This window comes from Spermophilus citellus (assembly GCF_964194105.1).
Source record: "Spermophilus citellus genome assembly, chromosome: 1".
NCBI classification, from domain to species: Eukaryota; Metazoa; Chordata; class Mammalia; order Rodentia; family Sciuridae; genus Spermophilus; species Spermophilus citellus.
The window spans coordinates 187789246-187812481 of record NC_138182.1 but is presented as its reverse complement, the minus strand read 5'-3'; the positions used below and the strand labels follow the sequence as shown (position 1 = coordinate 187812481).

The 23236-nt window shown below is 40.9% G+C and overlaps 1 protein-coding gene across 3 annotated transcripts in view; it reads left to right on the top strand.

Moving 5' to 3' along the window:
* ARHGAP26 (Rho GTPase activating protein 26) overlaps positions 1–23236 on the top strand; it is a 426612-nt gene that overhangs the window by 345800 nt on the left and 57576 nt on the right. For all 3 annotated transcript variants that reach the window (XM_081295152.1, XM_081295154.1, XM_081295153.1), the window contains exon 19: positions 2333–2483. In XM_081295152.1, coding sequence (XP_081151278.1) covers positions 2333–2483 — 151 coding nt within the window. The remainder of the gene's footprint in view (positions 1–2332; positions 2484–23236) is intronic.

Here is a 23236-nt window from a genome sequence, read left to right as displayed (position 1 = left end):
AACCCTCTCACGAACAAAGTGAATATAATCACAAGAGAGACTTGAGCTATACTTATTCTCTTCTTTTTCCTAAAAATTCAAACAATGTGTCATGCAAACTTGGCCCCTCACACTTCTTAAACTAAAATTAATAAAATATTCACCTCTCCTGGTGTATGAAGCAGAAAAAGTCTACAGTTGAAGGTCACAGAAATGTCATCTTCATTCCCCTTCTTTACATGGTGGTCTTGAGCTCTTCTCACTCTTCAGGAATCTTGAAAATAAGTATTTTGTGCAAGGAAAGTTTTACTTTATTTATACTGATTCATACTGGTAGGTGGTGTATCCATTTTCTCAATGATCCCCTAATTATGTAATTTGAGAGTTGTTTCTCTTCCTAGTAGCAAGTTCCTGTTTATAGGCCCTATTAACCTTCCTGCTCAATGTTAACTTACGGTTTCTCTTGCTTTTGGATTGTTTCTGTTTGAAAGTTAAGCCCTTAAATTATGAATAATTCTAAATCTCAATAATCACTTGAATAATCTACTTTCATCAACATCTGCTTAAGAGTTCAGGAACCTCCCAGTAACCTCATGGATCTTTGGTCTGTTCTTTGGGGCTTTTAGAATTTGCCAAGATACTAGGGATATTGGTGGGGGCGGGGGGGGGGCAGAGAGAGAGAAGAGAGAGATTTGTGAAGACTACTCTAACATCATTACATAAGCATAATTTGTTTTTACAGACATGACATGACTGTTGCAAAGGAGAAAGCATTTCTTCTGACATTACCCCCTTTATTGCTTAAAGAGATTCAAGTTCCAATGTTGACCTGTCAGTTGCCATGTGAGTGATTCCTGTCTGTCCTTTTAGGGTTATGGTATACATCTAACTCATGTCAGAAAGGCCCAGTAAGAATTAAGAATTTGTCCACATTTCTTCCTTTAAAAAAAAATTAATTGTAGATGAAATAATAACTTTAATTAATTTATTTTTTATTTGGTGCTGAGGCTTGAATCCAGTGCCTCACACATGCTAAGCAAGTGCTCTACCACTGAGCCACAACCCCAGCCCCCTACATTTCTTTCTTTTTTTTTTTAATTAGTTTTTTTTTAAAGAGAGAGTGAGAGAGGAGAGTGTGAGAGAGGAGAGAGAGTGTGAGAGAGAATTTTTAATATTTATTTTTTAGTTCTCGGCGGACACAACATCTTTGTTGGTGTGTGGTGCTGAGGATCGAACCCGGGCCGCACACATGCCAGGCGAGTGCGCTACCGCCTGAGCCATATCCCCAGCCCTACATTTATTTCTTGACAAGTGAAATAATTGCCAGAAACATCTGTTGATTTCATATGGTATATCTGTAATGACTGCAGGATGAGAATGACATTCCAAATCTGTATTTTGCTACACCCATGGTGCCTGTGTCATTTAGCTACATCAGCTACAAAATGTTTTTTTCAATGCATGGTTCCAAGTTTTTAAAGATGAGAAGAAACAGAAAGTTCTTTTCTTTGAGCAGTATTCTAAAGTTTACAGAACACATTCCTGCATATGATCCCACTTGATCCTCGTGACAGCTCCCTGAGCTGTGCAAGGCAGTTCTTGTTCTCCCCATTTTGTAGATTCATTAATCAAGAATCTGAATCAAATGGAAATTGCCTGAGGCCACACAACCACCAGGGATGGGTTCTTGAAGAGAGTTCAGGTTTCCTCTCTCCTGGGTTGGTCCCATTCTCCAAGCATGAGTGTGACTGCTTGGACCATGGACTGGGGTTTTTGTTGGTTGTAGGCAGACTACAGTACAGCCTCTTATAGCCCTGTATATAGAAGAATTAACTTGCAGTTAAACATCAAATATGTGAAGCTGGAGGCAACCCAGAAGGATGTGTCTGGGGTGGGGTCAGGAATTTAGACCGGCTGAGTCATAAGGAAATTGGTAGCCAAATAGTAGATATTCTATAGTGAGGTACTATAAAATGCAGGTAGGACATGGCCTGTTTAATAGTAAAGGCCAGAGTGTGAGATGAAAGGCAAGTGTCATGGAAGCCAAGGGCATCTATTTGGATGCAAGGGGCCCACTAGTCAAAAAAAGACACAGTTTCAGGTGCCATGGCAAGACCACTCTTACAGAAAAAGCCTAGCTCATATTAAAGGTATATCCTGTTAAGATGAGGAAGGGATTTTGCTCCAAAGTTTCATGTCATCCATTTCCTTTTGACTTTTTCCTTCTCACTCTTATTTTAGCCTGTTCCTATGTCTTTTTTCTAAGCTTCAAGAATCTCAGTTTTTGTTTTATGTAGAAATAGACTGTCCCTATACAATATTAACATGGGGCTTGTGGCATTTTTCCCTGCAGAGGAACAAAGGAACAGCATGATCAACTCCAGTTTGGAATCTGTCTCATCAAATGCAAACAGCGTCCTTAATTCCAGCAGCAGCCTACAGCCCAACATGAACTCCAGTGACCCAGACCTGGATGTGGTCAAGCCCACCCGGCCCAACTCACTGTAAGTATGACGTCCACCCACTTCTACACAAGGGCCCCAGTCAGCCATTGTGCCAGAATTTACTCTCTGGTTCCACCTGACTTTGGGCCATAGTCCCATGAACATGATTTAAACCTTTTCCCTAAACTTGGAGGTTGGCTGGTTTGTTGGATTTTTTTAAAGTATCATCATCTCAAAGGGGAGTCACTATTCTTAACATACTGCTTCTTGGCCTTGGTGAACTTGATTTACTGTCCTGCTGAGATGGCTTTGGTGATGGCTATTGCCTGTGCTGGCTGCTGGGCATGAGATTTGCTTAATTTCATAAATATCCAGGGACTGTAGTAGCTCTGTAGATCAGTAACCAAGTATGTTTCATTCATGTTGTGTCAGTTTCCCTTCCCCTGACTCTGTTGGAAATGTTCAGTGCTACCTCTGTGCCCGCTTCCAAAAAGGAAAAGCCCCTAGTTGGCCTTTGGGTCTTCATATCCTCAAACCTTAGTATAACTATGATCTTTCACCAGAGACTATGAAAGATCCTTTTTTTTTTTTTTTTTTTTGGCTTCATCTTGAGCATTAGGCACTACAGCCAAGACAGGCAGTGTGGGGACTGGTTGTCCAATCCCCCACAGAAACTATTCCACTAGATCCAGAAAGTTCTCCCCTGTGAATTTATCCAGCATTGCTTAGCATGCTTCTTCAGACCATCCTATAAATCTTGTCAGCTAGAGCCTTTGTAGAAAGAATGTGAGGCCATGACCAGAACAGCTGGACTCTCAGGCTACAGCTGTATAAAAGTCAAGAAAAACAGAGTTGACTTTGCCTTTCTCTAGTGAAAATAACTTGAGGCTCAGCCACGGATTGTCTCCAGGCAGTTGTTTCACTTGGAGAGACATCAGCACTCGGGTGAGACACCAGCATGTCAGCAGCCTTCTCCTGACCCTCGGAGTGCTGTGGTTGCATGACAGCACCCAGAGGTTCCATCTCTTTAAGATATTTACAGATCTGCAAAATGGGTCTAATGATTTTTTTGTCTTAGAACAGACTAAGGGAAAATAAATGTTTGGGAGGAAAAATGACTCCTCAATGGCCTTTAAAAGTACATGTAATGGATAGGTAACTACTGTGTAAGGTAAAATCTTTGAGAAAAATCAGATCTTCTTTTAGTTATTGGCAGCTTTACATTGTATGGACATTCAGGAAGTTTAATTCCTGGCCCTTTTTTGGTAGTGTGTCTGTTCACCAAGATGTGGACCAGTGCCTCAAGAGCTTAAAATTATTGAATCTGTCCATCTTCTGGGCAATGGGTTTCTTCTGGTTCTCTATGAATGAACTTGCGAAGGAACCCACCCAGCCTTTCTGCATGTTTTCTCAGGCTCTTCTATACCTGATTTCCTAAAATTAAAGAAGATTCTATTTTCTTCCCTTTCTTTTTTTTTTTTCTTCCTTTTCCTCCATTTGGTTTACATTTCTGTACCTTGCAGTGGCTAAAGTTATTTCTTGCTCAGCATGAGCAAAGTTGAACTTCTTGCCCAGGTTGCTTAACACCCTCTGACTTTAGCCATCCAATACCAACTAATGGTCTTTAATCTTTGTTTTCAGCGGCTGGTAACTCAGGGCCCCTGAGTCACCACTGAGTACAGTGTGTACTGAGAGGTTGTTTAGGCAGCTAAATGAAAGGGGGAATATATCTTTTAAACAGGTCCTAGAGGAGAAGCCTTGGGATTTTTAATATTTTAAGATATCTGCATGTGATTTGTGTTTTATAACATACTGAAGATCACTCAGCCAACTTCAGACCATCCAGGTGGACTATTCCCTGCCTAATGCAGATTTGGGAGTCTTTCCCAGGAAGGGAGGGTGATTCCAGAAATAGTTCTACTTGTTTGTATTTAAAAGAGGATTCGAGGTAGACGTGTAGGTGTGTTTCCAACAAGACATCTGTCCCCAAGCTGAATGAGTTTCTGACTCCCCCTGTGCATCCTGAGGCCAGGGAAGGCTGTTCCTTGAGGTAGTAGCAGTGGCAGTGCTGGTGCTGGCATTTGCCTGGTCCCTGAGTGGGGGCCATGCCAAAGCCCCTGTGAGTTTAGTAAACAGGTTCACTAGCTGTCCCTCAAACCCAAGGTCCTTCTGCCTGAGATTTGCCTGGATGGACCATGAATGGAAGTTAGGCATTCCTGCCAGATGGAAGCCATGGTACTTCCCCTGAGTAATTAATTCTGATGAGGCTGTCAGCACACTACGCCAGGGTAACCAGGCCCAGTCACAGCCAACCAAGAACCCAGAGCTGGAGCCCTTCACTTCCTCCACTGTTGTTCAGTTAGAGGTTTACAGGGATCCCGGAATGAGAATACTTGATGCAGATGGAAACCATAAAACAAAGGCAGAGACAGAGGGCTGCTATTAGCTTGGTGATTATTTAGGCATAAGGTAGGAAACAGCCACCAGGAAACTGTTTGTTCTTTTTATTTCATTTATGCATTTTCACAATGAACTGGACGATCATCGTGGCCATGTAAAAATCATCATGAAAGAAACATTTGTTACTCAGTGTACTTTGGTGCCTCCAATAATACATTTTTCTCTTTGGTAAACCTTTCCTAGCTCTCCAAGGAGATTAAGGTCCTCTTATTGGCATGAACCTAAAGCTAAATCAGGCATCAGAATTAGTGTTGCCATCATTCTGCCCAGGCCAGGGAGGGCAAGGCTGTTGTGTTCAAATCTTTGGCAGGTTTTCAGCTAGATTCCTAAAAATCAAAGGACAGTTGATAAACCAGTACCAAAGTTCAGCTGGTCTGAAATCATTAGCAAATCTTGCTAAATCTGTTTTGTGCCCAAATCTGTACTAAACTTCCTAGGGGAAACCAGAAAAAGAGAATTCTTGTTATGGTTTGGATGTGAGATGTCCCCCAAAAGCTCACATGTGAGACAATGCAATAAGGTTTGAAGGAGAAATGACTGGGTTATAGCATTAACCTAATCAGTGAATTGAGCCCTGATGGGATTAACTGGGTGGTGGCTGGAGGCAGGTGGGGTGTGGCTGGAGGAAGTAGTTCATTGGGAACATAGCTGTGGGGTATATTTTTTGTATCTGGAGAGCAGAGTCTGTCTCTCACTCCTTTCTGATCACCATGTGAGCTGCTTCCCTCTGCCATACTCTTCCACCATGATGTTCAGCTTCACCTTCAGCTCTGAGGAATGACCTGGTTGTCAATGGACTGAGACCTTTGAAACCATGAGCCTTCAAATAAACTTTCCTCCTCTACAGTTGAAAGACCCTCTTCTGGATGGGTCTTTCAGTCTCAGCAGCTAAAAATCTGACTAAAACAATTTTTTTTCCTTCCTGAGTGTACAGTTTGACTAAGGAGAAAATGCAGTGACATATGACAACGTGAGATGGGACTTTTATAGCTTTTAAGTATGTGTAGAGTTCACTGTCACCAGGCATAATGGTGCATGTCTGTAATCCTAGCTGCTTTGGGAGGCTGAGGCAGGAAGATCACTAGAGGCTAGCCTCAGAAACTAGTGAGATCCTGTCTCAAAATACAAAATGTAGCTCAAAGGTAGAATGTGCTGGGGTTCAATCCCCACTACCAAAAAAAAAGGGTTAATATTAACTGAATATCTGTGAGCATATGCATCAGGTCAAAGTATTGGGAAAAGTAAGATGAAGGCGAGGTGGACATTAAGGAAGATTTGGATGGGTAAGTGAAGGAGCATTCCAGGAAAGGGGAACGAGGGAGTGAAGATGATCCAAGATGGATAAATACAGTCTAAAATCATGTATTAGGGGAAGGGAGGTGTACTTGCACCCCTGCCACTACCAGCAAACAACAACAACAAACACTTGAACAGACCTTTAAAATTAGAACACTTCATATAAAAAATCCAGACCTCCTGCTGAAACAACTGGACATTCACGCAAAAACATGAATCTGAATAAAGACCTTACACCTTGCACCAAAATCAACTCCAAGTGGATCATAGATTTAAATGTGAAAAATCAAAGCTATTAAACTTCTAGAAGATAACAGGAGAGAACCTAGATGGCCTTGGGTGTGATGATGACTTTTTAGTGAAAGAAAAATTGTTAAGTTGGCCTTCATTTAAACCAAAAACTTCTATCCTGTGAAAGACACTAGTGACATAATGAAAAGATAAACCACAGATTGGGAGAAAATATTTACAAAACTCATATCTGATAAAGGACTAGTATCCAAGAAATACAAAGAACTCTTTAATTAACTCAACAATAAGTAAACAAACTACATAATTAAAATATGGTTGAAAATCTGAACAGACACCTCACCAAGGACTTTCAGGTGACAGATGTACATATGAAAAGATGCTCTACAACATACATCACCAAGAAGTGAACATTACAACACACCTTTTAGAATAGTCAGACTTCCAGAATACTGATACCACACAGTGTTGGGGAGGACATGGAGCCACAGGAACTCTCGCTCATTACTGGTGGGAATGCAAACTGGTAGAGTCACTTTGAAAGACAATTTGGCAGTTTCTTACAAAATTAAACATACTTGTACCATACAATCTTGCAATTGTGCTCCTTTGTATTTATCAAATGATTTGAAAATTTTTATATCCATATCACAAACATCCACGTAGATTTTTTTAGCAGAAGCTTTATTTATAACTCCCAAAATTTGGTAGAAATCCAGATATTCTTTAGTAAGTATGAATGGATAAGCTGAGGTATGTTCAGACAGTGAAATACTATTCAATATTAAAAAGAACTATCAAGTCATGAAAAAAACATGAAGGAACCTTAAATGAATGTTGCTAAATGAAAGAAACCTGTCTGGAAAGACTATAAAAAGGTATGATGACTATCTGAACAATGAAAAACTATGGAGTCAGTAAAAAGATCAGTGGTTGCCAGGGATTCAGAAAGAGTGGAAAGGGCATGAATGTTGGGGCAAAGGGCATCTTTAGCATTGTGAAACTATTCCACATGGTACTATAAAAGTAGATACAGACATGCATTTGTCAAAACCCATAAAACTCATAGAATACAAAGAGTGAATCCTAATACGAACTGTGGACTTTAGTTAATAATACTGTATTAATATTTGTTCATCAGTTGTAACAAATGTTCCATGCTAATGCAAGATGTTAATAATTGGGAGGAAATATGGAGTGAGGGAGAATAAACATATTTAGCAATAATTATTCTGTAAACCTAAGACTGCCTTAAAAAATAAAGTCTAATATGTTTTTTTTTTAAATTCAGATTTCCATCTTCTTTTGAAAAGGTAGAAGATTCTACTACACCAAACCCAGTTGTTACTTGGTTGGAGATGATGCTGTTTGGTTCCTCTAATCTCAACACTAGCCTGCTCTACTCCTTGAGATCTTCTGCCTGTTGACATGCAATAGATTAAGTATGGCCCAGAATCTTTTCTGCCCCTTTCATTAAGAACTGAAGCCCTTGTATCTAAGCTGGCCTTCAATCTGGGACTTGTTTTGAACAATAGAATGTGGTAGAAGTGATACCATATGACTTCCCAGCCCTGGCCACAAGGCCTTGCACCTTCTTCTCTCATCCTCTTGGAACCCAGCCACCACATACAGAAGCCCAGCCTAGCCTCTGTGAGAATGTACAACCATTGGAGAGAGAAGCCCAGCTCTCCCAGCCAAGTCCCATAACCAGGCAACCAGTTAGTTGAACGAAGTGACATGAGTTATCCCAGGCATGACACACTGAAGAGCAGCCCAGTAGGCCCATAGACTCATGTTAGATAACACATTGTGGCTGTTTTAGGCCACTGAGTTTGGGGTGGTTTGATGTGCAGCAATAGTTAACTAACACAGGCCTATGATTTTGTGACCTCGGAGTCACAGGCCACTGCCTGTGGATGGAGCTGAGCCGCCTGGGTGAGATAGAGCTGGGGAAAGCTCTCACTGTGCCACGTGGACACTACTAGCCTTTCACTTTTCGGAATCTTCTTTGGAAGAAAATGACTCATAGCTGAGATTCTAAGAAATTAAGAAACAAAACAAAATTCCTAGCTAATGGCTGAGGCAAGCAAGAAAGATGGCCCAAACATTGGACTGAAAAGCAGGAAACCCTGGGTTTGAATCCTGGCACCAACACAGGCTGGCTGTAGGATCAGTCCCTGGCTCTGAACACACCCAGCTCCTACTCCCTGGGTGGAAGACATGTGACTGCCCCACCTCCAACAAGGGAGACAGTTCAGTGGGTGCTTACAGAACCCCCTCTCCTTCCACAAGGACCAGTAGAAATGGCATGGTGCCAACTCCTTCCTGGAAGATCTTGATTTTTAAAGAGGAAGTAAATAAATACTGAGAAAGAAGTCAGGGGACGTCCCACCAGAGACATAACATAGTGCAGTAATTCCCCAGATTAGAAACTCATAGGCAAATGCTTTCTTCATACCACTGTGGTGAGGGTGAGGGGACTTGTTAAGATTGGAAGAAGTCTAGGAGGGTAGGGCTGATTACACCAATGGTGAGCCCCACCTCTGAAGTCTCCCTGCCTAAGTGGTCCCCACCTCTAAAAATTAACTGCTCAGTAGTGTCATAAATAAAACTGATTTTCCCTCATCCTTTCCTCTTCTCTCTCTCTCTCTCTCTCTCTCTCTCTCTCACACACACACACACACACACACACACACACACACACATCCAAGTTATTTCTGGTGACCTAAAAGATGTGCACATGCCAAAGGCTTGCATATTCCACCAGAATCAACCATCCTCTCCCATCTTAATGGACAGAGAGCAGACCATGGAATCCAAAGGATAAACAAGGGTTGCTTCCAGGCGGAGTTGTTTGCTTGACTCCTTAGTTTGATTCAGCTGCTACCTGATGAAATGTAGGGGAAACTTTCCTAGAGAGATGTCTCTAAAATTTTACTTATCTTCTGCTTATTCAGTCAACATTCATTCAACAACTATAAACTGAATACCTATTGGGAGTCAGTGTTATACTTCAGTGCTGAAGGTACAGTGATTTGAAAAGAAACTTAGAGGGACTGAGAGTGTAGTTTGGTGATAGAGTGTATGTATTAGCATTCACCAGACTTCTAGGTTCAAACTTCAGTGCAAAAAAAAAGGGGAGGGGAGTTCTGTTTTTATGGATTGTGTGTGTGTGTGTTTGTGTGTGTGTGTGTGTGTGTGTGTGTGTGTGTGTGTCTGTCTGTCCTGGGGATTAAACCCAGAGACACTCTACCACTGAGCTACATACCCACCCACCTATCTATCTATCTATCTATCTATCTATCTATCTATCTTATCTATCTATTTATTTATTTATTTTGAGACAGGGTCTTGCTAGATAGCTGAGACAGACCTTGAACTTGTGGTTTTTCTGCCTCAGCCTCCTAATTACCCAGGATTACACATGTGGACTACTATGCCCACTGCTTCCATGGATTTTATATTCTAATGGGTACAGGAGAAAAATCTGTGTCTAATGTATTAGTCGGTGAGGAATTCTATGGAGAATACTAATGCATGGTGAAGGAAATAGAGGTTTGGAGGAGAAGGAAGAAAGTTCCTTTAACTCTCTCCACTTCAGTTCCCTCAAAAAGGTGGCATTGAGATTGAGGTCATCCTTTGTATTTTATTTGCATGTCTAGCACTCTGAATTACAGCAATTATTATAAATATTATCTCAAGAGAGCTCCCTCCACACACACTCTTTTCTTTTTCTCTCTTCTCTCAGCCCTGGTATTTACTTTTCCTTTGCAGAAAAAAATGTCCCCACTGTTGCTCTCACGTTTCCCTACAGCTCCCTACATCTAATCTGAGACTGGAGCTCTCTGTTGGTCCAGGGCTAGAGCTATCAATGCACGGAGGAACTGCTGTTGCAGAGAGAGCCCTGCCTTGATCCAAGACCAGCTGGGGTAGGCATGCCTGTTCCTGGACAATATGGAAACCTCCAAATCCCATGGGGTATCTGATGGGCTCTGTGTATAGCTGTTATTTGTTGAGACTGAAAGAACCTCAAAATGAATAATATGCATTAAACAAGCAATTCTTAATGGGTTTTATTTATTTTTTTTTACAAAGAAAGGTAATTTTTTTTTTGTCTCATTGCTATTATATGCCAAAGGAGTTAAACCTAGACTGGCAACTATTATTCTACTAGAATTGTCTTTATTTGTCATTCTTTGAAATGTGGGCATTTGAAAGAGGAAGTTTTCCTGTCTGGTTGGATTAGCTTTCTGCAGAGGAGGATCTCCCTGTTAGATTGAGGAATCTGCTTCTCACCCACCTGCAAATGTAAAAGGTCTCTTTAGACAGTTTCACCTGCAAATTTGGGCAATAACTTGAAAGCATAATGGTTTTCTCCAGGAATCATTTGCCTTTTCTTGCTCCTGCTCACAGTCCCCCTGGTGATTCTCCCCGAATTCTTCCCTGTTGTTTCTAGGAAATGCCTAATCCTTCTGTCACCTTAGGCTACTGGGACTGCCACAGCTATATCTTCCCCAAGTAACATCCCCTTGATGTGTTAGGAGAATGTTATTGGTGTGCTATATCATCTTTACTGAGTGGCCTCATGTCAGTTTTTTTTCCCCAAAATGATATCTCCCTCTCCAATCAGGAGCCTAGCTGGGATTCACATGGGTGATTATAGAGATTACTGATGGGTGATCCATCTGACTTCTATTGGATAAATGTGTTTGGTTATTAGCAGTTTCCCTCTCCCTCCCCATCCCTCTCTCTTTAATATAAAAACTGCTTGAGGTACCCTTCATGCTTCATGACACAGCAAGATTTCTTTCCCAAGCATCTGGGCTGTCAGTGGCACTTGAATCTCTACAGCCTGTCATTCAGGGGGAACTTGGGACAGGGCAGGGAAGGTACTGTTACAATGCCTACACACATCCCTGTTTTCCAACAGCATGGAAATCACAGATGGAAAATATTTCCCTTCACATTTCCTGTACTTTTTCCCTTTAAGTAATGTTCACCCATATAAAAGGTCTCTTTTTCTCTATAAACTTATTAATCTTCCTAAGTAATCTAAAACAATTCCCAAATTTGCCATGGCATACAATACACGTTCAAAGCCTTGAGGTTTGATTAAAGGCATGAATGAATGAATGAATATCATTCTGAATTTATCTGCCCTCAAATGCCTTTTGACACCATATATGTGTGTCTAGGTGTTGAGCATTTTAAATCTAAAATTTTGGGTAGACTTTTTAGGGAAGGAAATGGGCTCAAGATTTGGCATGGCTGTCAGCAGTACTTTGCCTGTAAGAGGGCTTTGAAGGAGCTCTAAAGTGCCATTTTTTCTCAGGTAGGATTAGTTTGGAATTGTTTATCCCACTGTATATGTAGTCTGGAAGATCTTATTGGGGGATTCACATTCTAAATTGAATAAATGAAAATTACGTTAAAGTACTGGTTTTTAAACCTTTTTAGTGAATTCGAGAGGCAGATGCTTACTTAGCTAGGGAAGTATTCCATGTTGGATACAGCCTCAGGATCTTGTTTTTTAACCCTCTGCATTAAGAATCTAGAAAGCCATAGATCCTTCAGAGCCTTCCTCTGGTCTATTACACTGTCCTTCCAAGGAACTGTCTGAGCTCAGTGCAGTAGTTCAAGTAGTGGTTCAGGACCAGCATCGTAGGCATCACCTGACGCTTGTAAGATGTAGATTTTTACATTGGCCCACTCCATCAGCAACTCCTGAGCAGGGGCCTGGCACTCTGTGTTTCACCAAACCCTGCAGGTGATTCTTCTGTGCTGAAGTCTAGTGCACAGTGGCATAGAGCGTTAGGCTGATAGACTTCCACAAGAATAAAATTGAAGCCGGGTACAGTGACAGACACCTGTAATCCCAGCTACTCAGGAGGTAGAGACAAGAGGATCTCAAGTTTGAAGGCCAGACTCGGCAACTTAGTGAGACTCAGTCTTAAAACAAAGGGCTCGGGATGTAGCTTAGTGGTAGAGTACTCCCAGGTTCAAATCCCAGTAATGCAATAATAAAATTAAATTGGAATTGACCTCATTCTAAAGCTCTTAGGGACAAGCCTGTGTCATCACAGACACTCTCTGTCCATGTAGTGGTAACTGTAGTGGCCTTCATAGAGCCCTGCCCTTGGCCTTTGAGATCAATCGTAGCTTCTATGGCTGAGCAGGGGTTTGCTTTTCAGAGGAACTCAATTAGTTCACCAGTGTTGCACTTTCAGACTTCCCAAAAAAGCCCAGCCAACTGCTTTGCAAATGCATGTCTGTTGGTCACAAATCTAAAGAGGGTGGATGCATTGATCAAGCCAACTATGTGTATTGAACACCTACTAGGTGTGAACAGGATGAGATCAAGACACTGGTATTATAGTAGAATAGTTCTCAAGGGTATATGATATTAAAAATGATGGATATGATCAACATGGACACTTGATTTAAAAACTTGGCATTTTTAAGTTAGTGTTTCCCAAAGTGATGCAGGAAGTAGGAGGAGGTATCATCAGGCAAGATCTGAGTTGGACCCCTTACCTGGAGGGATCAAGTGTTGGCTATACCATTTCCTAACTGCATAAACTTGGCCAAGTCATTTGTCTTCTGAGAAATTGATGACAGTATCAGTTCTATGAAGTGATAATAATAATACCTACCTTCAGGGTAAGGGTGAAATAATGCTTTCTTGATACATGGCCTGGTTCAGAGTAAGCAGTCAGTGAACATAGGTTGCCACTGTAAGTCATGTGCCAGACAATAATATTTCAGTCAACAACAATGGACTGTGTATATGACAGTGGTTCCATAAGATCATATCACCTAGTGACCTTGTAGCTGTCTTAATTTGTGTAATTGCACTCTGATATTCATGCAATGACAGAATCATCTAACAATGCATTTCTCAGAATATCTATTTTAGTCAGATTTTTTCACTGTTGTGACTAAAAGATTTGATCAGAATAATTCTAGGAGGAAAAGTTTATTTGGGGGTCAGTTTCAGAGGTCTCAATCCACCAACAGTAGGCTCCATTCCTTAGGACTCAAAGTGAGGCAGGATATAATGGCAGAAGAGCTTGGTAGAGGGAAGTGGCTCATATGATGATCAGAAAGCAGAGAGACTGACTCCACGCCCCAGATACAAAATATATACTCCTAACCCATGCATGTCCCAATGTCCCACCTCCTCCAGCCACACCCCACCTGCCTTCAGTTACCACTCAATTAATCCCCTCTGGTGATTAATTCACTGATTCCGTTAAAGCTCTCATAACCTAATCAATCGTTTCTCCTCTGAACCTTCTTGCATTGTCTCACACATGAGCTTTTGGGGGAGACCTCACATCCAAACCTTTATAATATCCCTGTCAGTAAACAACATATGACTATTTTTTTTTGTTACCTTATTGTTTACTTTAAGATCCCCAGCAATGAAAAAGGCCCCAGTGCTGCTTTCTTTCAGTTACAGTAGATGGACACTCAATATTTATTTTTGCTTGTTTGACCCTGAGTGACTCAAAGCAACCCAGATTCAAAACATTGAGATCTTAAAAATGAATTGAAATACCTAAAACTGAATTAATTACAAAGAGTAAAATACACTGAAATCAGTGGAAGCACTCCCTTACCAGACAGACTACAAGCTCTTTGCAAGAAGTCAACAGGCTGAGTGTTTATCCCGGGGAGCCTTGTCAAGCCACCTACCCTATTGTTTCTCCTTTGGGTGGAGCAACTGGAACTACATTAATTATGCTGGAAACTAATTGCAATCTGAGTCTTCACTGGGGAATAATTTAGCCTCCGGAATTCCTCTGCAGCCTATGACTCTGTGTTAATTTGACTGCCTTTATGGCAAAAAGGAAAACAGTTTCTGAAAAAAAAGTCATTCTGAAATTCGGGCTTCTAGTCATTAAGTGCATTTGCTCTAGCAAATTCTCTTCCAGGGTCTCTCAACTTCCTTCACAAGGAGGCAGTATGATTCTCACCAAGACATTACTTCAATACTCCTTTGAATATTTCTTACAAATTAAAAATAGTTGGTGATGGGGCTCTTTCTTGGCTGATAACAAAATGCTCAGAAAATGGATAATAGCTGCTTTCAGGACTACCCTATCACCTCCAGTTGCCCTATGCAGGAGAAGCTATGTCTTCAGGGGGAAAAAAAAGTGATAATATTGTTCACAAATTAAGGTAATAATGCCCACCCAAGAATGATGGATTAGCATCCTAGGAAGAAACATCAGCATAATCAAAATAGTATAATTAAGAAGGGTTTATTTATAAGAGGATTGGTGCAGGGGAGTCCAATTAGACAGTACACTACACCAAGTCTAGTAGCTGCCAATCAGTCTCGCCATCCTTAGACTGAAGGAACACGAGTAGAAAATGGTACCAGAATCTAAGGGTGGAGAATGTTGGATAGAGTTAGCAATTTGAAAGGTGCAGTGACCTTTGGTCGAGGATCACAGCAAGGTGGAGGTGTCCTCAAAGCAGGGAGTAAAATCCTAAGCCTTCTCCATCCTTTCCTGCTAATCTGCAAAAGCTCCCCACTAGCTAACTGAAAGTCAAAGGGTGCAGAAGCCCTACTGATGTCATCCATACTTTGTTTCCAGAAAAGAAGGTAGGTGGGAGAGTGTATCTGGAGAAACAAGTATGATATCTAGCATAGTTGCAGTGGAAACAGCAACAGTAATTATCAGGAAAGGATTCCCTGAAGAAATTATAGGCTAGAACAGTGGCCAGTACAGCAGAGAAATGAGGTAGTTCTCTATGTGCTAATATAGAGTATCCTTCAAAGGTACATAAAGTGGGAAACAGGTGCAAAGCAGTATGTAGTTATAGTTCTCAAGCCAGCCTTCCCATTAGCATCCCAGCTCATCCCATCCCACCTGAACTCTGTCCCTAGAGCCTCAGTTAATTGATCTGGGGTAGGGTCTAATTTTTGGGCATGTTTTTTAAGCTTCCCAAGTGATTTTGATATGCAGCTAGATTTGAAAACCATTCATATTATGTAATGCTACTTATATAAGAATCCAGAGGTATAGACTAAAGACAAGTATGTGAACATACCTAAAATATCTGGGAAGATCCAGGGGAGAGAATGTGTGGTAACCTCTGGAGGAAGCAGATGGGGCAAGGGTCTGATGCAGGAATACCGGCTTTTCATTTCCACACTACCTCTTTCTCATATGGGAATTGTTTACATGTGCCACATTGACTGTTGCTTTCAAAAGAGTAATTAAAAATAGATTTGCTTAGTTTCAAAACCACCATTCATTCATTTTCTTAAAGCTATGACTTATACCTGAGCGCTATGGTGAATGCCTACAGTCCCAGCAGTTCAGGAGGCTGAGGCAGAAGGATCATGATTTCAAAGCCAGCCTCAGCAATTTAGTGAGGCCCTAGGCAACTCAGTCAGACCCTGTCTCTCAATAAAATGCAAAAAAAGGGTTAGGGATGTGGCTCGGTGGTTAAGTGCCCCTGGGTTCAGTCCCTGGTACCAACAACCAAAGCTATGGTGTTGGCTTTTGATGTGTCATAAATGAATTGAAGGTCGTTGAATCATTTCTTCAGTGACCAGATGACTCCTCTCCATACTGGCCTGTCCGGGGCCCCAGGTGGGAACTCATAGCACAGCCGAGGAAATCTGATGGAGTTGGTTGAGCTCTCAGAGAGCTGAGTGACTCCAGTCAGCCTCTGGACTATTTAAGATTTCTTACTAAAACTGGGAAGTCCTGACTTAGGAAAGCAGAAAGTACATTTTAGCATTGAGCAGCTACTCTTGAACCCCTCCTACAACCCCCAACCGACATTGTGAAATTTAAGTAGTTCAGTTATCTTTGAGCTATAGATAGTTATTTCCCCTGATCATCTGTCATTCTCCATCTGCTGTCTACCCAATTTCCTTTAAAAGCTCCATTTTAAAGCAGAATTTATGATGGAAAAACCTTCACTCCTGACCTTTATGGAGATGCACTGGAGTTCCTCAGTAATAATCAGCAGCTGCCCTGGTAACCTTAGACACACTGCTTAAATCACCTGTATTCGTCACCATCCCCTACCTTCAGGAGTCTAAGATCACCTGCTTTGTGCTAATGAAAAAAGGGACATTTTAATAACTTCATAATCCTTTCAGCTGCTATTATAAGAGTAGAAGTGATACTGTTTGTGATTACTTACTAAAAAGAGGTTTTCCATTTTGTTTTTGAGTGACAAAGGTGGTGATATGGAATAGAAATCACCCCACTTTTGAGCAAATTAGAAAGCTACTTTCTATTTTGTTCAGCACTGTACTCACAAGATTTAAGTAGGTGAAACTTGCAGACTAGAATTTTAGCTGCACCAGACTAGAGTGGGAGGGTGAAATCGACCAATCTGTTATCATGTCAGAGATCTCTGACAAAGATGGTTAAAGCCCACCAGCTCTTGCACTTTGACTTGAGGAGTGCTGCTTGAAAGTTAGCAAATCCAAAGCACAGAGAGCTTTCTTATCTTTGAGTGAGTGTGTTGGCTTCACTCCGTCTAGGGGCCGCCTGCCTCCTCCTGTAGCATCCATGTTCTGTGCTTTATGGCATATAGCTCATGGTGGGAGTTCCATATGATTCCCTGCTTCTTCTGGGGGAGAAAGCATTCCCACCCCCAAATACATAGGTCCTCTTTCCCATTCTTCTCTCGACTCTTTGTGTGAAAGTGGAATTAGAGGAAATATGTCTTTAGGCATCCTGTGGCAGCACTTACAATATCCAATTGTCACAGTGAAAATAAACTGGCAGGAGATCAGGAATCAAGAAATGGAGTCATGGGAATCCTGGACATGCTAATCCAGTAGAGACAAGATCCACATGTTAGTGACGGATATGGCCAACATAATCATCCCAGACAGCAGTTGGAGCCCACACTATCCCAAGAGAACACTGCAAGCATTTAATTATTAGCAAACACCTAGCAGTTGCTCTTGCTCTCTTCTTTACCCTAAATTCTCCATATGATGCAAGCTTATTTTCATCTCATGCTTCCCTTTGGATTAGGGCACCACAGTTGAGTATCTGCTGCTGAGCCTAACTGCACCATGCACACTCAGCAGAATCCAGAATTGGCATCCAGAATCAGCATCTGGAATCCACCAGATCTGACAGTCCCTTCCCAATGGATTTAGCAAGCACTTATTGAAAACTTACTGTTGAAGTCACTATTCCAGGCAATACGAAAGAAACAGACTTATACTCTGTCCTCAAATTGCTTACTGCTCAGATGGAAGAGATCAGATCTACATATATGGGAGAGCATTGCTGCCAATACAAGATAGATTTTAAGTAGTGAGTGAGTGGCTTGACCATTTACCCCAAATATTTGCTGTTGAATGTATTATCTTTGCAATTGTACCTTGTATGGACAAGGTTTCCATAACTCCTCTCGTTCTTCTGCATCTGCTTTGAAGCTTATACTTTCTTTGTCTTCCTTCATCCAGTTTACTGTGAGTTAGGGAGGAGGAGTTCTAGTTTTAGGACCCAGCTTTTTTTTTTTCCTGTTTCCCAAGAGGCTTTTTACCTCTCAGGCTCTGCCACTTGTCAAGCACTGGGCTTAGAAAAGATGAGGTAATCTACCAAATGAAATTTTTTTCCCCCAGAGAGGTCTCTCTCAGATGCCAAAAATCTAAAAATCTGGATTGTAAAAATGAGGTAGAAAGAAAAAAATATGCCAAAAAGAATGAAAAGATAGAACTTGATCATTTGAATACATTACATTTTAAAGTTACCCCCTTCCAGAATTTTTTTTGAGGACTTATTTGTACTTTTTTCCTTCCCAATTAGCAGTATACTAATAGTGATAGTGTAAGTTTTCTATATAAATCCCTATACCAAAATATTAAATTGAAATTTAATTTATACCTATAGGATTATTTTCTGGTCTTATATGGAAAACGAAAGTTTGAGAATTAATAATTCTTTAAACCTTGAATCAGTATAACCAGGAAAAATATAAGTGAAGAAAGGCTGTACCTCACTATGGGTCAGGGAAAGTTTTACCAAGATATTTTCATGTACATTTTCAAATAGTCAAATCTCAATATAGAGCTAAGAGCTCATTTTTCTAGTTTTTTGTCTATAAAGAAATTCTACATTAAATGCCTTCTTTTCTCACCAGCCAGTTATTAGGTTCTGCCTTAAATTCCAGCAGAATCAGTTAAATCTTCTGTCCCAAAGTCAAGCACCCAGGTTCAACATTACAAAGAAAGAGTCTCTGCTTGCTGTATTTTTCTTTGCATACCTGGATGATTGTTCCAGGCCCTTCTTCCAGGTCTGGAAATGCCAGCTCCTGGAGTTTATTCTTTTCAATTGTATACCAATTCAAGTGGCAATATGGAGACTTAATAAAACCAGAGTCGAGTTGCTACTTTGAAAACAGCTGCCTCTGACTGGAACGTAGAGAGCTCTCTTTGTTGGCCACAACCTGAAGGCTCCTGTTGGAACTCAAGTCAGAGCCAGCTTCCCACTCCCTTCCTCGTTTTTTGGTTCGCCTTGTACAAGCAACTTCATAATATAACCCACTGAACTTGGCTCCCCTGGTGAAGAATTAGATCTCTGTGCAGAAATGTTCAGGGAAACCTAAGACCCTCATCTAGAATCTGAATATGTAGTCAACACATTGGGCCCCAACACAGGCGAGCAGTGTGATTTTAAGCAGAATCCTATGTATGCTGCCACGGCCTTATGCTTAGCTTCACTCCTGATTCATATAGAAATACAGGAATTAGTATTAACAAAGTAAGAAAACACCATCTGTGCTCCACTGAGCTGACTATGCATTTGCCACCTATGTAGATGGCCCTCTTTCCATGTAAAGGACCTGAACCTTCTCAGATTACTTTCCTACACATCATCCTGGGGTTGTCCTGGATCCACGCCACAGCTGTGAAATTGGATGGTGTGTCTGTGAAAAAGCTGGGGTGGAATTGGGACTCTAAAGGGCCATGCTCTGGTTTTGCATGCAGGTTGAGATTTTTGGTGGCTGGGTGGAGACAAAGAGAAGAGAGGAGATGTTGTCAGTGGGAGAGAAACTTTGGAGGAACAGAAATATCTAAAGGAAATTTTATGGAATTTGTCCTGTAGTATGCAATGCAAATCTCCTTCCATGGCATCTCATGATATTTTCAGGAAAAATCAGTTCCTCAATAATCAGTGAGCTTGGGCTCTGAAGACAGAATTATTTGAGTTCATATTCCAACTCTAGTGCTTATTAGCTGTTTTACAGTGAACAAGTTACATGACCTCCAGAAACCTCATCTTTTCATTAGGAATAATAGTAGTATCTACCTCATAAAGTGATTGTGAAGACTAAATGAAATAGTTCATGGAAAGCACTTTGCATAGCTTTTAGTAATAAATGCTTAACAGAAGTTTTCTACCATAATTATAGTCATAGTTGCTCTTTTAACAGTGAAGATTTGAAGGATGGGGTCAAGTGCTGAGTCCCACTTCACAGGGTAAGATTGGAGGCTGTCCTCCAGGATCCAGTTCCATCTGAGATACAGAATAACACAACCCCCTTCCCCCAGTGCATCTAGACTGATCCAAGTTACATACCTGGCAGTGAGTACCAAAGCTCTCTGAGTAGCCAAAAGAACCACAACTCCACCAGGTCTCTAGTCTTGTTGGACACACTCAGTTCAGGGTGACTGAGGGAGTATGGGAAGGAAGCTCAGGCCAAGAACCTGGAAAAGGCTGTTAAGAGCTGTCAGGGTCCAGGCAGAGCAGGAAGTACAGGGAGGCTGAGTCCCAGGTGGAAGGCAGGCCAGAAGGAAGTGGAGTGGCACTTTGGGTTCCACATTGCCACCATTCAGCTAGTTGGTATGTTAGCCATCTTGCAGACCAACTACTTCTTCTCGATGTTCCCACTGGCTACCTTTCCCACTATAGTGTCCATGCATCTTCTCTCCTTCATAGCCTTGTTTTCTTCTAGCTTTGGATTGTCAGGACCCCTATGGCCTCTGTGCTGTCTCATAGCTTCACTTTCCATAGGACAGCTTCTTCTGAATTCATTGCTTCCCAGCCTCAGTTCCTGAGCATGAATCTGATTGAGCTCCATTGTCTGATGAACTAGGTCATTGCCAAAGAGTTTGAGGCAGAAGATTCTATTGTTTAATCACTGTGGGCAGATGGTGTGCGGTCCCTAGTTCTTCAGCAGCAAGTGAGGATGGAGCAGGTTCTTAGGTTGCCATGTTCAGGGTTTATCTTATTTCATACACAGTTATAACAAACTTGGCTCCTGGGTTTCCAACATCCAGTATTTTGAAAATAACATTGATATTATAAGAGGTAGTTGTATTCACAGAGTGGAAAGTGAATTGCTGAAATGGCAAGGTACAGAGGAACTTTTTAAAAAGAAATAAAAACTGTGATATTGCAGAAGCCTAGATAAAGAACAAGCTACCCTTCACACCCAACAGCTCCTTTGGTTCCAACAATATGACAGTACAAGGCAGTTCATGATTTTTACAATCCTTATTCCTCAATAAAGTAAATTACATTTGATATTTTCAGGTTTTGAATATAGAAAAATGTGTGCAATATCTTAGATTTCCATTGGATATAAAAACAGAGTGCTTAAATAATTGAATTTTGTTTGTGGAATTACTTGATAGAAAACCTTGTTCTTTACTGATGTACTGATGTTAATTTTGCATTCACAATTCTTTATGACCTAGAGTTGGTAACAGTATGGGAAATGGGATAAGCACAGGACCAAGACATATCAACCATAGTGTTTTCATATATATATATATAAAAATATATGAATATATATATATATATATATATATATACATATATATATATATGAATATATATATTTTTTTTTCTAACTGAAGAATTAGAAAGAATCTGTTTTAAGAATCTGTCTTGCTCTCCAGCACGGCCAGCATCCATGGTTCCTACCACATGGATCAAGTTCAGTTACTGCCTTTCCAGAGTGCAAAAAGATCCAGGCAAGAGATAGCCTGAGCAACTCTAGGTAGAAGGCTTAACTGTGACCCCTTTTTCTTATTCTAATTCAGGGAGTTTGAGTCTTCAGTGACCAAAGTGTCCCTATGAGGTTTGTCATTGTTGTTTCATGGTGCTGGGGATTGAACCCAGGAGCTTACCTACGCTAGGCAAGTGCTTTACTCCAGTTCTTACTTTTTATTCTCTCAATCATTCAATAGTTGTCACTGAATGTCTTCAATATGCAAGCACATCATAGACATAGTTCATTTTATTGTAGCTTCACTGTATTGAACTTTGTAGATACAGTGTTTTTTAAAAGTTGGAAATTTGTTACAACCCTGCTTTGATCATTAGCATATTTTAGCAATAAAGTATTTTTAATTAAAGTATATAAATTGGTTCTTTTTATACATAATGCTGTTGCATAATTAATAGATTGTAGTGTAAACATAATTTTTATATGTACTGGGAAACCAAATATTTCATGGGACTTGCTTTATTGCTATGGTTGGGAGCTGAACCTGCAGTATCTCTAGACTATGCCTGTGTATTAAAGATGAATTAGTTGGGGAGAGTGCCCTTAATGATGACAGAACACAGAAATATAAAATAACGGTAAAAACAAGATTGAAAGATCTAAATGCTATGTGTTGCTAGACTTTTACAAACAGGAGAGGTGACTTTGAGCTGGATTGGTTGTAATCAAACTGGCACTTGAGCTTGCATCTTGAAAGATAGATTGGAATTTGACAGTGGAGAACAATGACGAAAGGCTCAGAGGCAGGAACACACAGGGCATATGCAAAGAGCTGTTCATAGTTAAGTTAGAACATATGCTTCTCATCTATAATATTACAGTTGTTTGGTTTCTTGTGTCAATTTTACTTCTTTTAGGTGCTAAAGCTGGGGAAGCCTAGTAATGTTTTCTTCCCATTCCAGCACTTCATGCTAGCTGGATCCCCATGGAACATCTTCTACCAATTTATCTTGTGTAATTGACTTGCCTGAGACGTTCCCTATTTTCATCACAGTTTGCTTCACAGTCAAATAGGCTTTACCATCTGGAACTCCCCCCACACATACACACATTTTCTTCCACAAAGGGCCTGTTTCCATTTCCAAGTGTCATACAAGGTCCGGTGACATTCTCTTTGCTTTGAGTTTTATATCGTAAAAAGCCAACCAGATAGATTTGAAAATAAGCTGTATTTCTCTCTCTTGTGTTACAACCCCAAACCAAACACATCAGACACATTCTGATACCTTCAGCTTTCAGCAGGGCTGTTTATGTTGGAGTGTATCTCCAGGAGACCCGCTCTGAACTCCAAGAGGGGAGAACAGCTCAAAGACAATTGAGACAGGCCAGATTCGTAGTGGGATTAATAAGGAGAGCATATAAATAGTGAACACACAGCCCTACAGAAAAATCCTACTTATTTTTACTCCTTAGAGTTGCTATGTTTAGCCTTCATTTACTGTGCTAAACCTGCAGAAGGGAAATTGGTGTTTATTTTCACTTGGACTGGTGACACCCATTCTCTTTCTCACACTTTAAATGAACTATAGAAACTGCCTTCTGGACATTCAGCTGTAGGCTGATATATAGTCATGAAGCACCATGCACTATTAAAAGTTACTGTCAGGGCCTTTGCTTGGGGACTCTCCAGGGCCTTCCTTGTTACTAACAAGGTCTGGCTATTCCCGTCCTTCTGGAAACTGAGCATTACTATAAACTCCTCACCATGTGACATCTTTGAAATGTACAGACAGTGTATATTCTGGCCCAGCAGCTCTGACAACTCCTGAGATGCAGTCATCTGGTGGTGGCATCTT